This window comes from Typopeltis vanoorti, chromosome 15 (assembly GCF_054136105.1).
Source record: "Typopeltis vanoorti isolate ZY-2024b chromosome 15, IOZ_Tvanoo_1.0, whole genome shotgun sequence".
Taxonomy (NCBI): Eukaryota; Metazoa; Arthropoda; class Arachnida; order Uropygi; family Thelyphonidae; genus Typopeltis; species Typopeltis vanoorti.
Genome location: NC_143563.1, coordinates 85268042 through 85285379, shown reverse-complemented (window position 1 = coordinate 85285379; position 17338 = coordinate 85268042). Strand labels below are relative to the sequence as shown.

Here is a 17338-nt window from a genome sequence, read left to right as displayed (position 1 = left end):
AGGAAGATAGTTTGATGAAAAATCGTGTGTAAGGCAAGGATGCACATTATCTCCACTCTTATCAAGAGCAAGTTTCCAAGATCTGAAAAGTGAGGTACAGATTATGATCTGTACATCATCTTACTATTGCATTAACCAATTTAGTAATATCAGCAAATATCTGGTTATTCTTATTCGAATCATCCCCAGTTCATTAATGCTCAAATTAAACAACCGGAATCCAAATTATCCAGGTTATCCGTAACGTGCCTTGAGGCACACTACGGATAACCTGTCTTCCCTTCGATTTTGCTTTGTCATACACCATTTTCTGAAGTTCATATATTGGCCACTTTCTTTGCGATGTCACCAGCTTTAGATTCCTTCCTATTTACTCTAATTTATGTAATACAGTTCCGTGTAATGCCATGTCAAATGCAAAAAAGCACCTGACAAGATACCAGATGGATTTCATTTTTCCTTTATTCAATCAAAGTCCTTTTAATAAAGAAACTGAGTAAATTACTGCAATTCTGCCCTTTTCACTTCCTTGGGAGTCTGCCAGGTTATGAATAAACTTAATGTCTGGTCAAAGGCAATTCTGATTACCGTTTTCATAAAACAGAAGCCAATATCCCATAGCAGTGTTTACACTGAGATTTCATAATTTCATATAACCTAAGTATTGAATTCATCCACCTCTATTCCCACAATGATGCCTGCAGTATCACTGAATGCATTTATCACCATCACAATGGTATACCTCATACAGTTGATCACTCAGGAATTCAACTATCACTTTCTGGTGATCTGCATTTGATTATCCTTCCTTTTACTTACCACATATGACTTAGCTAGCAATTATGCCTATAATTGCTAGCTAAGTCACAGGATACAGTGGTTTTCTCTCATAATCTGGTTTTGTCTTCCTTAAAATGCATTAGACTGTTCATCATCACATTTCTTATATTTATTGTAACCCCCCCCCCCCACTCTTGGCACTCATTCATTTAACCCTGACCTGAATTATCCTCTTGACTGAGTACGAGTCTGATACTGGTTCGCTCAAATGCTCCAAATCTGATTTTCAAAATTTGTCTTAATCATAAGTTTCGGTGCTAAGAAGAGGTAAATCTAGATCTTGGCCACCCTTCAGGTCAAGACTGCATGATCACTCTTCATAGTGAGGCAAAATGGCAACTATGGTTATGGGCAAATTCTCTGATATTATCACATAACCAACACTGTCAATCCCTGAATCCCCCTTTCTGACATGCTGTTTCTATCGGTAGCATAAATTTCATGCCCTCCCCTTCTCCACATATGTTATTTCCTCTTTCCCATCTTTGTTCTTATAGTTGTAGGAATGTAGCTAGAAAAAAGATGTAACTGAGCTAAACCTGCTGGTGATGACTGCTATCTTCCTTTATTCCATAGACTAGGCACATATTTTGTCCTGTTGACCAAATAAACAAATAAATCTTACACCAAATAAACTGTATCTCATGACCTACAAGTACCTTCTTGCCAAACTTATAGTTGGTTACAATTTTTCTGCTTTCAGCAATGATATCAATATCCTCTCCATCTCTCTCTTTGCCCCTTCCCCTATGAAAATAAATATCCATCTAACTATATCCTTCACTATCAATCAAACGGCATTTAGTTGACAGAAGAGGGCCAAACCATTATGCCTATAATTGCTAGCTAAGTCACACTAACCAATGCCAAAAATTCACCTTTCTCTGTACTCTTGATGCTTCTGACATTACAATACATGAAATGTATTCTAAATTATTCATATTATACAAAAAAAAAATATACAGAAACATACTGTGTCAAATATGAAATTAATCCAAAAGATCAGAGTTAGTAGTTAAAAATAAGCAATAGTTTTTGAATTATTCATGTAAATATAAAAACTTTCTTACCTCAACTTTAGGAATTTCCAGTAGTGGAATTGGCTCATCATTGCTCTCATCATAAGGTTCTGGTTCAGATTTTATCTTCAAAACAAATGGTTCTGTTGAGCTTCGAACTTGTGTTTGTGGTGCAGGTGCTATTGGTATTACTGTTGATGATGATTGTGGTGGTGGTGGCGGCGGCGGCGGCTGCAGTGGTGGTGATACTGCTGCTGCTGCTGCTGCTGATATGCTATCACTTTCATCTGATGGAAAATAATCATCATCACTATCATCACGCAAAAGTTTTTTACTACCAAGACGTACACAAGGAACTGCAGTAAGCTTCAATGTCTTCTTTTTATGATAATAATCCCGCTGTTTAAAATGCAATGAGCAGACTCGTGTATGATCAGTTACTTCTGATTCTCTCAGTCCCAAAATGTCAACCCACTCATCTCGTTGGAATTGATCTTTTGGAAAACAGTGAAATATTAATTCGGGATGCTGAAGAGAATTACTTGTACATGACGCAACTACACAAATTTTCATTGTGAAAATATGTTACTCAGAAATTATTTTAAAAAAAACCCATCAGCAATGAATATAAGGCCAGTTACCTTCTTTGTCTTTATTTACTCACTTTAGAGTTCCAATTTCAAAATCTAAAATTATATGTAAAAATAAAAAATAAAAATTACTAATGGCATACAGTTTTTACAAAATAAAACTCTAGATATAACTTTGTACCACCACATCAAAACAGGAAATTATTTTGCTTTCAGTAAATTTATATCTCATATTTTTTTTTTTAATTATATACAAAAATCTATCCACTAAATTATATACCACAACCCAACTTGAAAAAGAACCACTGCCTTAATTTGATATTTCATCCCAACTACAAAGTAACACCCCATGTCAACGATTGATCAAAGTCATACACTAACATGCGAGTACACTTTTGGACCATATGCTTCTCTGAATATAATATCCAGTATATAATGGTACATAATTTCTTATTCTATTTAATTTGTCATTCCATGATGATATCAAAGCATTAATGATGTCTACCAACTACAATTTAAAATGTAAAGGATAGGAAAGCCTGGTTAAAATGTTAATCTCAGCTCTTTAATTTATTACAGCAGTTATTCAATTTAGTTATGGGATTCCTGCAGACCAGTGCTTGATTTATTAGGGGGTATAACATCATCTGCAAAAGTAAAGTGTCAAGATTAACATCTTCAATTTTAATATCAAGTTTAATGGCACTTGTCTTCATAATGTGATCCATAACAGATGACGAACAACAATGAAGATAGTGTTCACTCTTGTAGACAGTTTTTTCACTGAATTATAAATTACATTATAAATAACAAGAAATTACATTCTTGTTTAATCTTTTATCCATGTGTAGACAAACAATGTTTGCATGTGAAGTTTCTTAATGACTAGAGCTACTTGTATATAGAGGCTAATGACTTTACATTAACCACTACCTAGACTGTTTTTACTTTTACTGAGGCCTCATCAATGGGAGCCAGACCAAGAAGAGATATCAAGGTTAAAGTAATGCAGAAGTCCTATATCTCATATACAAGTAGTGAATATTGGTTATCTTTATCAACAGTTTTCATACACCCTTTATAGTCTCCGATTCCTTTTACAGTATTCTTTTCTCCATTTCTAAGCATTTTGAATAGCTACAAAATATTTTGCAACTTTCTGATATTTTATCTTCTATATTCTTAACAAAGTCTTCCTAAGCTTGTTATTCTGTTTTGCTTTCCCTTCTTTTTTTCAATTAAAGATATTCTCTTAGAGCACCTGCCAACCTATTTGCTAGAAACTTATAATATGCTTTCTTCTTTCTGATTTTTCTATCTTTGCAGACAACTTCACTGCATATTCTCTGGCTGCATCAATATGTTTTGATGGCAAGGTTTGATTAATGTTTTCAAACTCCATTTTTCTTCCAATAATCTTTATATACTTAAGTCCACAGTTCACCTCTGATTCTTTTTAATACTTACACATTTTTCTTTTCAATCATCATCATCATCATCAAATTCCTGCCATGTACCCTCAAGGGGTGTACAGGATATGATAATACTACATGAAAAAATTACATCATTACTAACTTCCTATCTACAATTTTCCTCCAAATCAGTCTGTTACTTGTCAAGACTCCAACATTATCAGATCTTATATTTCTATCGTCTAAGGCACTTTGTACTGTATCAATCCACCTATATCTTGGTCTTCCACTGGGTCGTTTTCCTGCAAACCTGGCAGAGAACACTTGTTTTGTTAATCTTTTCTCTCCTATTCTATTTAAGTGACCATACCACCTGAGATTAGCTCTGCTAACGCATTCCTGGATGCTGACAATATCAAGTTCTTTCCTAATATCCTCGTTTTTAATATGATATTGCCATTGATGCCATCTGTTCGTACCTCTAATCTTTCTCAGGACTCTCATATCTGCAGTCTCTAGTCTTTGGTCAAGTGTTTTACTTCTGACCCAGCTCTCAGATCCATAAGTTAAAACTGGTTTGAACACTGTCTTGTATACAGCTAATGTTCCAACTAATTTCTCTCTTATTCCATATGAATTTATTCAATTGACTTCCCACCATACCAGCTTTGCTGATTCTGTTGTCTATTTCTATATTTAATTTACCATCTTCAGTAAAAATCGTGCCTAAGTAGCTGAAATGTTTTACTTGTTCCACAGGTTCTCCATTCACAACACAGTTGACATTTTCAATGCTTCTGCCTATTTTCATTGTCTTTGTCTTTTTATTGCTGACCTTCATACCATATCTATTACAACAGTTATTCAATTTAGTCAGAGAATCTTGCAGACTTGTATTGGATTTATTTAGAAGTACAACATTATCCGCATAAAGCAAAGAGCTGACATTAACATCTCCAATTTTGATATGTTTAATACCACTTTCCTTCATAATGTGATCCATATAGATAATGAATAACAGAGGGGATAATGTACATCCTTGTCTCACACCAGATTTAACATTCAACCATCTTCCTGTACTTCCTTCAATTCTAACTGCTCACTTACAACTCAAATAAAGACTAAGTATTGCTTGATATAAGGCCCCATTGACACCACATAGCTGCAGCATAGTGAATAGCTTCTCTCTTGGCACCTTGTCATATGCCTTTTCCAAATCGACAAAACTTAAATACAGATCTTTGTTATATTCCCATGCTTTCTCGACTATTTGTCGTAAAGTGAAGATCTGATCCTGACAGCCTCTATTTGGCCTGAATGTGGCCAGCTTGTTCTTCACCCAGCTTTTCTTCCACAACTCTTCTCAACCGTTTCTCAAGTATACTTGCATAGATCTTGCCAGGAACACTCACTAGGGAAATACCTCTGTAATGCTCACATTCAGTTTTATTTCCCTTTTCATATATGGGTACTGTGAGAGCTCTACTCCAATCATCAGGAATTCGTCCCTCTGTCCAGGCTTTCTGAACTATGCAGTGCAGCCACTGTAAGACTCTTATACCACCATACTTCAGCATTTCTGGTCGAATATCATCTACTCCTGCTGCCTTTCCACATTTCAAGCCTTTGATGGCTTTTTCTACTTCAAGTATGGATATGTATTCCTGACTGCATGCCTGGTCAGTGTTTTTTTACCACTGTGCTGTCATCACTGCTTGTTTCATTTAGCAGTTTTTCCAAGTAATTACTCCATACTTCAAGGATATCTTTTTCTCCTGTTTTCATGTCACCTTTATCATCTCTAACTCCTTTTACAGCACTCTTTCCTCCATTCCTAAGCTTCTTCAACAACCTCCAGAATATTTTGCCACCTTCTTGATATTTATTTTCTATATTCTTGCCATTTCTTTTCAATATGATATTAAATTTTATTCTGCTCAATACTAAATTGTCATCATTTGCTTTTTTAAATACCTTGTATAGTTTGTGTCCCAAACCAGCTTGAAGATATCACTATTCACAATAATGTAGTCAATGAGACTTTTTTTTTATTCCTTGTATATTTTCTCCATGTATATTTGTGCAAGTCTTTATGTTGGAACATGTTAGTTAGTGATGATTAGTTTGTGCCCTGAACAGAAATTCAGCAGGTGCTTACCATTATGTTTAGCTTTGTCCTTTTCTCAAAATTTTCCAAATATTTCTATGTCTCATATTCATTTCCTATTCTGCTATTTATATCTCCAACAAGGACCAGCCTTCCCCCTCCCCTTTTTTTTTTGTATCAGCTGCCTTCTTTAATGATCTGAAAAATTCTTCCACTTCTTCCTTAATAGAACCTAATGTTGGACAATAGGTATTGTCTTATTCTTCATTTTGTTTCTCCACATCACCTATAGCTGTTATTTAGAATTTCAACTGGTTTTGTTTTCTTCGTAATTGTAATACATCATCAAAATAAGAACCACATGTTACATAATGTGTAGGAGGGGAAAATCCTTAAACAAAACTGTCATGAAGTACACAAGGTGAAATAATGTATTAGTATTATTTCAAATCTCCACAGAATTACAAACTAGTTCCCTGTGTCCAAACACTATAGATCATAACATTCATGCTATATCTTAAAATATTCAACACTGGACAATTCACCACCCATTCTGGTAATGCATTCTGCTCCTTCACCACACATGCAAAATATAAATAATTTTTCACTTTCTTATGATTCTTATCCAGTTACAAAGGATGATCTCTCATTCTCTGGCTACCTTGTACAATATTTTCCCTAAGTCTATATGACAGGCTCTTCTTCTTCTGCTGTTCTTAAGTGCAAGTTCTGCTGAGCACATTCTCTTAATCTGTCCTTGCACTTAAATATTTTAGATTTTTTTTTTTAGAAAATATTTTAGAGACAGACATATATGTCTGTACCTTTTCTAATGTTTATTACCCAGATATTCAGGTGACTAGATATGTACACAGATCTGGTCACACTTGATCTGTGCCTTATTAGTATAAGGACTGGATGATTAAGGGACTAATTAAACTTTATAAGTGGAGCTATCATCTCCTTACCTTTTAATAGGCAATCTTTATGACTTGAGCAATGTGTTTCCTGAAGTTCAGCTCCTATGCAACAACACATCCAAATCCCTTGCCTCTTTCAGCATCTTGAGTGATTTCTCCAATAAAATACACCTTATCTTCTCTAGACAAAGTACAACTTGACATTTCACAAAAGTGAACTGATAAAACCCATTCATCATAAGGACTGGATGATTAAGGAACATTAACTCAAAACATTAACCTATTCAAATCCTCTTGCAATAGCATGTATCAGAGCTCTCAGACATTGTTATTATTATCAACAGATAATAATAACAGACTTAAATGCAGTCACTGTTTCTGCACTCACCATGCTCTCAGGCAATGCATTCCAATCACCCACCACTGTCCATGCATGCAAAAAATCTACTCCTCATCCCCTTACTTGCACCCACCTTATACAGCTTCCAGGGATGACCTCTTGTTCTCCCAGTCTAAGGATTTTCTACAAAAAATCAAATCTATGCTAATCTGGTAATTACCACTTACCAACTTATACATCTCGATCATGTCTCCCCTCTTCCTTCTATCCACTAGGCTCTGTAATTTGCATTCTCTCAATCCTCATATTCCAGAGGTCAGAAACCAACTTAGCCAATCATCTCTGGACCGTCTCCAAGATTTTCATCATCATTTTGAAAACCTAGCAACCAAATCTGTGCACAGTAATCCATATGCAGCCTTATTATGCAACATTATAATTCGGCATCTGCAGCAAACAATTAAACATCTCCTTTCTAACTTTGAACTATATCACTGATATATAAAAACACAGCAGTCTCATAACAGAACCCTGCTCATCACCTTTTTCTTTTGAGACGTTACACTCCCACCATACATGCTTGCCTCTATCAATCAACCTCCCTGTAACTAAGCTACCAAGTGACTGACTGTTCATCCCATCCTCCTCAATTTCAACATCTCAAATGTCTTTGCAAAATCTAGGAAAATCACCATAATAGCATTTCCTCTGTCTAATACACTTATACCCTATTGCGAAACAACTTTTTCCTTAAGTAAGACCAAACCTTAACAAACCAAACTGATCTCTATGGAAAATTCTATTCTCAACAATCCAAGTTTGTTTTCTATCTCTAACCAACTTTTCTAACATCTTCACCATAATGCCTGTTAACTAAATGGCCTACAGTTTGACACCGATGACAAGAATTCTTCCTTATGCAGTAGCACTATTTTTCTTTTTTTTTTCCGCACTTCTGGGCCATTCCATTGCCACACTTGTTGGACAACCAAGTCATAGTCAGTCATCATCATCAAATTCCTGACATGTACTGCACAAGGGGTGTACAGGATATTATGATAGTACTACATGAAGAACTTATATCATTACTAACTTCCTATTACAATTTTGTTCGAAATCAATTTGTTATCTGTCAATACTTCAACATCGTCAGATCTTATATTTCTGTCTTCTAAGGCAATTCTTACTGTATCAATCCACATATATCTTGGTCTTCCTCTGAGTCTTTTTCCTGCCAACCTGGCAGAGCCAGCAAAAGATTAGCAAAACACTTGTTTTGCTAATCTTTCCTCTCAACACAGAATTACAAACAATTGTAATTCTGTGTTGAGTGACAATTCTGTTTAAGTGACCATACCACCTCAGATTAGCTCTGCTAACACATTCCTGGATGTTAACAATGTCAAGTTCTTTCCTAATATCCTTATTTTTAATATGATGTTGCCATTGATGCTATATTTTCATGACCCTAATCTTTCTCATCCATTCTTGGATGTTAACAATGTCAAGTTCTTTCCTAATATCCTCATTTTTAATATGATGTTGCCATTGATGCTATCTGTTCATGCCCTAATCTTTCTCAGGACTCTCATATCTGTGGTCTTTGGTTAAGTGTTTTATTTCTAACCTGGCAATCAAAACTAATTTAGTGTTTTGACTAATTTTTCTCTTATTCCATATAAATTTATTCAGTTGACTTCCTACCATACCAGCTTTGTCGATTCTGTTGTTAATTTCCATATTTAATTCACCATCTTCACTAAATATTGTGCCTAAGTAGCTGATATGTTTTACTTGTTCTATAGGTTCTCCATTCACAATGCAGCTGATATTTTCAATGGCTTTATCTTGGTATTGCTGATTTTCATATCAAATTTATTCCAACATTTATTCAATTTAGTCAAGAAATCTTGCAGACTTGTACTGGATTTATTTTAAAGTATAACATCATCTGCATAAAGTAAAGAGCTGAGATTAACATCTCCAGTTTTGATGTTTTAAGGAAACTTGTGACATAAAGATTGTATAATATAAGCACGTATTCACAAGAAAAATATTTAATTAACCAAATATTTTGGTTAATTAAATATCTGGAAATTGCAGACCATCTTCAGTGGCATTACAAGAACAGTTTTTAAAAATACAAGGTGGAATACTAACAATAGATCATTTATAAGCAGAACAAGCCGCGTGATGTTATATCACTAAGTATTAAAGGGAAATATTTTTAAGCAGAGACATGATTGAATTAAAAATATTAATTAATAATTTCGATAATTATAAATAACATAAAATTAATATGAATTAATGAGTTATCCTGATTAGACTTTCCGAGATTTTTGATACAGATATACAGTCATTCCAATTTAGGTTAGGATGATGGAGTAAGGCCTCTACGCTTTCTTTGAACAAATGTTCAAATTTATAGCGGGATCTATGTAAGAGGTGAGTTTTTGACCAAAGGATGTCGTGGTTAGTTTCTATCCCGTGCTGAGCCAATTCAGATTTTTCGGATTTGTTGTGATGAATGTAGGATTGATGTTCTTGGATTCTTTTTTCTAGTGAGCGTTCAGTTTGTCTGAAAAAAAATCCAAGAACATCAATCCTCCATTCATCACAACAAACCCGAAAAATCTGGATTGGCTCAGCACAGGATAGAAACTAACCACAACATCCTTTGGTTAAAAACTCACCTCTTACATAGATCCCGCTATAAATTTGAACGTTTGTTCAAAGAAAGCATAGAGGCCTTACTCCATCGTCCTAACCTAAATCGGAATTACTGTATATCTGTATCAAAAATCTCAGAAAGTCTAATCAGGATAACTCATTAATTCATATTAATTTTATGTTATTTAAAATTATTGAAATTATTAATTAATATTTTTAATTCAATCATGTCTCTGCTTAAAAATATTTCCCTTTAATACTTAGTGATATAACATCATGCAGCTTATTCTGTTTATAAATGATCTATTATTAGTATTCCACCTTGTATTTTTTAAAACTATTCTTGTAATGCCACTGAAGATGGTCTGCAATTTCCAGACCAAAATATTTAGTTAATTAAATATCTTTGTTGTGAATACGTGCTTATATTATACAATCTCAAATTTTGATATGTTTAATACCACTTTCTTTCATAATGCGATCCATATAGATAGTGAATAATAGAGGGGATAATATACATCATTTTCTGACACAAGATGTAACATTAACATCTTGTGTCAGACAAGATGTTAATCCCTTCATCACCATCTTCCTATACTTCGTTCAATTCTAACTGCTGACTTACAACTCAAATAAAGACTAAGAATTGCTTGATATAATGCCCCATTGACACCACATAACTGTAGCATTTTGAATAGCTTTTCTCTTGGCACCTTCTCATATGCCTTTTGTAGGTCTACAAAACTTAAAACACAGATCTTTGTTATATTCCCATCCTACAACATTTTTAATATTAAGCTTAGTTAAAATTTAACTCTTCTCATTCCTGACTGTCAGTCTCTCTCTCTCTCTCTCTCTCTTCTTTCTTCTCACTGCTATTCAACATTACTCCTAACCTGGCAATGTGAAACACACTGACAAACAACTCACTAAACATTTCCACTGGTAAGATGCGATTCATGTACCATCACCAGCAACTAAAATCATTCTTCCATATTCACCCCTTCTTCTGCCTGCCACATTACTAGAATTCTCCAGGATTTTTACTTTGTGCTACCTTCTTCAATGCTGTAAGTGCAAACAAGGGACTTTTTTTTTTTTTTGGAAGCAGCAGCAGATCTTAAAAACCAACCCAACTTACGGTTATGTGAAACTCCCCAAGATGTAATTCTTTGACCAACCAACAACCTACAATCGGTACCCTTAGAGGATATCCCTCCTAACAGTTTCAGTTTAATCTCTTCCATCTGTTTTAGTATTCCTTATATTCTAAATTGTATCCTTGATGATATCTTTATAATAGATACGAAATACCCAATTCATTAAACCATCATTTAATTCATACCTAGTGCTCTATTTATTCTATTACATCAAAAAATGCACTTCACAGCATATAACCTAAAATACACTTCTGACAGTTTCAGTAATATCGCGTCACTTCATATCTTTTTCTGTCTTCTCAAAAAATGCTATATCCATCATATCTATATTCTATTCGCATTAGTGTACTATCTTTTGTCAACCAGGCCTCACTGATGCCAATAATTTGTAGCCCAACTAATTTTATCAAAAACCACAAAACTCTACCCATTTATTCCTAGTACTCCACACATGGTGTAAAAACACAACAGCTTGCTCCTGGTCCCCTTTCCCTTCTCAAAATTTCTCATCCTATCATCCCAAAAGATACTACCACTATTCAGTTCACATCTATCCTAGTAACTTACACTCACAAGCCCACTATTTAATTTTCAATTTATCCAACTTCATACACTGCCATCCTCATTCAGATGCAGACCATCTCCAGTAAAGAACTTCACACTACTTGCAAATTTTTCCCATATATCCACATGCTCAAGGCATATCTTCCTATGCACCCTAACTATTGCATCACTCATAAAATCACCACTCTCCTCAACTCCTATCTATTATACTTGAGCAATATTGTAACAACTCTCCCTCTCGTACTCTTTTGCTTCAATGTCTTTAAAACTCATGAATCTTATAAAAAATGCTATCTTAACCCAGAAGAGGTTGTTTCTTTATTTCCAATATCAGGCTTCAATAAAATAAATAAATGTTACAATAAAAATTTTAAAGGAATTTCAAAAATAATGAAATTTTAAAATGAAAATGTTCAAACTTTTAGAACTAGCCATGAATAAAACTGAAAGTTTATACAATCAAAAGTTTTATATAATTAGCTATAAAAAGTAATCAAGTTAATCAGTTATTAATGATATAGAGACTAGTTAAATCAATGTTAAATAACATCTGTTTTATTTAATTTGCTTGTTTTTAGAGGAAAATTTATATATTTTAATTCAAGTATTTGTTTTATGATTGGCTAGTTTTTGATATTATGCCGAAGAAACTGTGATCATTATTAAGCTAATGTATTGTTCTCAGTTTTTTTGCTTGTTTTTTTTCCAGAAGGAAAATTCCAGGTCTCTGAGACAAAAAAAAAAAATTACAAATGGATAAGAAACTTCAAGAGGATCAACATAATTTGATATGGGAAAGTTCTGTCCTGGTAGTCAAATCACAGTCTAATAAAACAAATAAAGAAATTATATACATATATACACACACATACACAGCCCTCCAAATCAAAAAAATTAGGATAATGAAAGAAAATGTGTTGAATGATTTGCAATTCTAATTTATTGCATAGAAAATATAATTACAGGTATCCCTCGATTAACACAGTTAATTAATCCCTCGATGTACCACATTAATCAAATATAATCAATGGTAAATGATATAGAGACCAGTTAAATCAATGTTAAAGAACATATGTTTTTAGTGCGATTTTCTTTCTTGACTACTTGTATAATAACTACAACACTTTTTTTGAAGGTTAGTCAAGCGAGTTTTAATTTATCTTCCTACGTTTCACCGATTTTTGCTATCGGCATCTTCAGAGAATACAATTGGTATGCTATATGAAGGTAACAGACTAGGTTTTTAACTGACAGTTCTAATTCATACAAAATTAGTACTGTGCGAGACAATGCACGTGTCTCGGGAAAATGATTTATTTGTTGCGGGACATAATGTAATTGGCGTGAAAGTTCATTTCTTGGATGTTTAGTAATCTGATTAAAGCTTTCCAAATTTCCAGTAGGATTAGACCCTGATGGTTTATTTATTTTCAATTACAATCTAGAAATTATTGAACAAAGAATTAAAAAAATAAAAAAATATAAAAAAAAAGCATACTATACTGACATCGGAGGTCGCAGTATCTCTCAGATATAATTTACTGTCAAATATCACAAACCTTTACATAACAATCAAACTGACAGCAAAAAACAGTGTGGAATATCACTCATAACATGAATGCACAGCTACTCATGACCTCCAAGCTATACAGTGAATTGTGTAAGAATATTTATATTAAACATTTTGCATGTATCTGTCAGATCAGCTGCGAGCTCTGCAGGGTTAAAGGCACGTTAATCAAAACTCTTGCCACGTATATCAAGGGACTGCCGCAATTAATTTCCCACATTAAGCAAAACTGCATTAAGCAAGAGATACTTGTATTACTATATATGAATTAGCATCATCTAAATCTTCATACTTTGTAGATTATATAACCATGTAAAGACATAAAAATGTAATATAAATTATAAGAAAACCGTTATTTGAAAACATGCTTCAAAATATTGGAATATTCCAAATTTTTCCATTTGGTTTTGAGGAGAGCATAGAAATAGCATATATTACAGTAGCTGTGGGACTGACTAGTGTGTGAGGAATCATTTGCATGTGGACTTCAGTTAATCATTTGCTAAAACATGGGTCGAACAAGTGATATATTGGAAGCTAAAGATGTTTACTTCACCATGCATGCATGGGGGTTAGTCAAGGGATATTTGGAGGAAGCAATACACACTGTATACCCAAGGTCAGAAGGGTAAATATAGGAGTTAGATGGATGAGTAATATCACTAAACAAGAGCTGCAAAAAACATGTTTGTGGAAGGTATACAAGTAAAAATATGATCAGCTAACTCATGAACAGCACAAGGATCAGGCAGGAAAAACTGAACAGCATAATAAGAAAGGCAAAATCAAATTATGATAAGTTAGCAGAGAGAGAGAGAAGACAAAAGGAAATCCCAAAGATATTTTTCCATTACATGGAAAGTAGGAGGGAAAATGACTATGGAAGGATAGTGTTAATGAGGGCAAATGGTAGAGAGGTAACAGAGGAAGACTGAATTGTTAAGCTACTGAATGACTATTATGCAAGGTATATCATTCAAGTGAAAATCTTGTTATGGGAGAGGTGGCAGGGACTGATGTGAGCATAGAAGTGGGTGAATTGGAGGTACTTAGGATACTGAAAAATCTGAATGCAAATACAGCTGTGGAATTGGATGAGATATTGGCTTGCATTTTAAGAGAATGTGCAGGGGAATTGGCAATGCCTTTGACTAGGCAGTTTAATTTAAGTCTCAGGTCTGGCAAAGTCCCAAGAGAGTAGAAAGAGGGCAAAATAATTTCTTTACATGAAGGATGATCTATGTCTGTAGCAGCAAATTATAGACCATTCAGTATCTCAAGAGTAGTGGTAAAAGTGCTGGAAAAGTTTGTCAAAAAAAAAGACATCAGAAATGGTTGAATAAGAATATGATACTCTATGAGGCAGAACAGCTTTGTGAAAAGTTGGTAATGCCTTAGTAATCTGCTAATGTTTTATAATAGAGTCACAACTGAGTTGGATAAAGGAAATGGCTACATGATGATACTGCTGGATTTTGCTTGATAGAATACCAGGTGAAACTCTGTTATACAAACTGCAAACAAATGGGGATGGATATGAAACTAGAGAAAGGATAAAAGACTGATTGGACAGATACCAAAAAGTAATATATGGAAGTGCAGAATCCAGGAGACGGTCAGTGACTACAGTGAAGGTGTGCTGCAGAGCTCTGTGCTTGGATCTCTGCTGTTTAATTTATACATAAATGATATAAGAAATAATTTGAAAGGAGATATTCAGTTATTTGCTAATGGTAGGGTAATAGTTAATCAAGGTGATGTAAAGAGCTTGCAGTATAATTTAAATAGGCTGACAGTATGAGCAAAACATAATAAATATCAATTTAATGTTGAAAAATGTAATGTTATGCATTTTGGGATACAAAAATTACAAGCTTTTTTTCCACACTGAGGGAACTGTAATCCAATGAATGAAGCCAGGATTCAGAGCTGAAGCTTACAGGGCATATTGCTAAAGTAGCCAGGGTAGCTCACAGGATTATTTGGTTATTGAAGAATACCACTAACAAGCAGAGAGATAAGGGAGTTATCACTCCTGTTTATAAAGCCTTGATATGATCCCACCTGGTTTAGTGCTCAAGTCTGGTCACCTGGGTTTCTTGGGGGGGTGATGAAAGGGTGTAGAAGATCCAGAGGCGAGTGACCAAGATGGTGAGTGGTCTCTGGAATCCTCCCTATGAGAATAGATTGAGGGTTTGTAAACTGCAAAAGTTGGCTGATAGGGAAAAAAAAGGGAGCGGGAGGAGGGGGATATGATAGAAACATTTGAGTTACTGAAAAGATTATAAGATTGATGCATGGAAAATGTTTCAGCACTTGGCTACAGGAGGGAGAACAAGAGGTCATCCCTGGAAGTTGGGTAAGAGTGTGGTCGAAAAGGAAGTGAGGACTAGATTTTTCACTTGGAGAGTGGAGAATGAATGGAATAGGTTGCCATGGTCAATTGTGAGTACTTTGTCTGTTAATGGTTTCAAGGAGAGATAAGATACCAAAAAGACAAACTATTGTGTCAATAGTTTGTGTCTCCCACGACGAGTCTTAAAACTTCATGGAGGTGTTCATGCAATAATAAGGAACCAAACAAAAAGGTAATGGATATTGCAACAATAATAAAAAGCCATAAATAGCATTGAGTAGGAAGTGTGATCAGAATTTCTGACAAAGATGAAAAAAGTGAGAAACAGAATGAATGCTAAGAACCACACATGGTGAGATAGAGATATATAGGCATTTATGGTGGAGAGATTTACAGTCAGCCAAAATGGAAGAAACGTGGGGAGGGCATTCATGGAGAGGAAAGAAAGGCTGTTGATGATGATGAATAATTATCTTTACAAAAGTATTTTACAGACCATCACAGGTTATTGCATAAATTAAAATAGATGGATGATATACTGATTTTATGGATAAAAGCATGGCTGTCTGACAGATACACAAAGTAGTAAAGGATGGAAGGATAACATAATAAAAGTAACCAGCAAATACAAGCTTTCATCCTGAGGATACTGGTCAGTTTGTATGCTACTGTTACTGTATGTCTGAAGAGATACACAGTTAGCCGGCTGTGTGCTAAAGATGAAAAATCAGGAAGAGTAGTACAAAAACAACTGATACAGTGTCTCCATAAGTCAACTTAAAAATAACACCACTTATTTGTGTAAAGGAAACAAATGACAGTTCAATGCTTCACAGAGGCAAGGCTATGTATTTTGAATGGAGAGGATTGCAAGAGGAGCTTCAAAAAATGCAGAGGCAAGTAATTATGGAGAAAGAGTAGACATGGTCAAGTTTAAGAGGCTACAATGCAAAAGTAGTGTAGATGAAGCAATAATATAATTTCTTGTCACAAAAATGTACTTTCTGACCAAATGAAAAAAAATCTCACTACTAACAAGTAGTGAGACTCTTAGGTGTTACTCAACAAAAACCAATCTGACAAGCAAAAAAAAAAAAGCTGACATTAAATACTCAAGAAATAAACATTAAGGTATACATATTAAAGTTCACATCCCTAACAGCAGAAAATAACTTTTTTTTTTGTCAATCCCACTCATGAAAAGTTTCCAACTTTTCATAAGTGGCACATTTAATGTGTTATAATCTTACCACTAAGAAACAAACAACTTGATAGAGTGAGATTTAAATCCATAGCCTATAAGTCAGAGAACAAAAATGTTATCCACATGAACAACTACGCCATCAAACGCAATGAGTTTCACCAATGTGTGAAGTTCTGATATCAGCATGTGACTTCATCCAGTTAAGAACATGTAACAAAAACATGTAAGGAAATTATCATATATAATAGTCATAAAAAATGAGTTTTGTAATCACATTTTTGTATCACCATTATCACAACGACAGAGCAAGAGTCAATTATTTCGACATAGTGTATACAGAATTTTGTGTATTGCATATTTTACAATTAACATGGTACAATTATAATGAAAAAATAATAATTATACACACTATCTGCCAATAATTGTCCGGACACTTTAGCAATTTATAACTGATACCAGCAGATGAACCCTAATATCTGGTATGTCCACCTTTGGTTTTGATCACCTCCTGCACCCTTTGAGGGAGGCTTTCATCATTGTGCTGCAGACATCAGGTGGAATTTGTCTCCATTCCTCCATCAAAGCA

The 17338-nt window shown here is 34.3% G+C and overlaps 1 protein-coding gene across 2 annotated transcripts in view; it reads right to left on the bottom strand.

Annotated features, from left to right (window-relative positions):
- Nucleotides 1-17338, bottom strand: part of row (zinc finger domain-containing protein relative of woc) — a 249864-nt gene that overhangs the window by 214135 nt on the left and 18391 nt on the right. For both annotated transcript variants that reach the window (XM_090404758.1, XM_090404759.1), the window contains one exon: nucleotides 1911-2545. In XM_090404758.1, the coding sequence (XP_090260884.1) occupies nucleotides 1911-2432 (522 nt within the window). In that variant the 5' untranslated portion in view covers nucleotides 2433-2545. The remainder of the gene's footprint in view (nucleotides 1-1910; nucleotides 2546-17338) is intronic.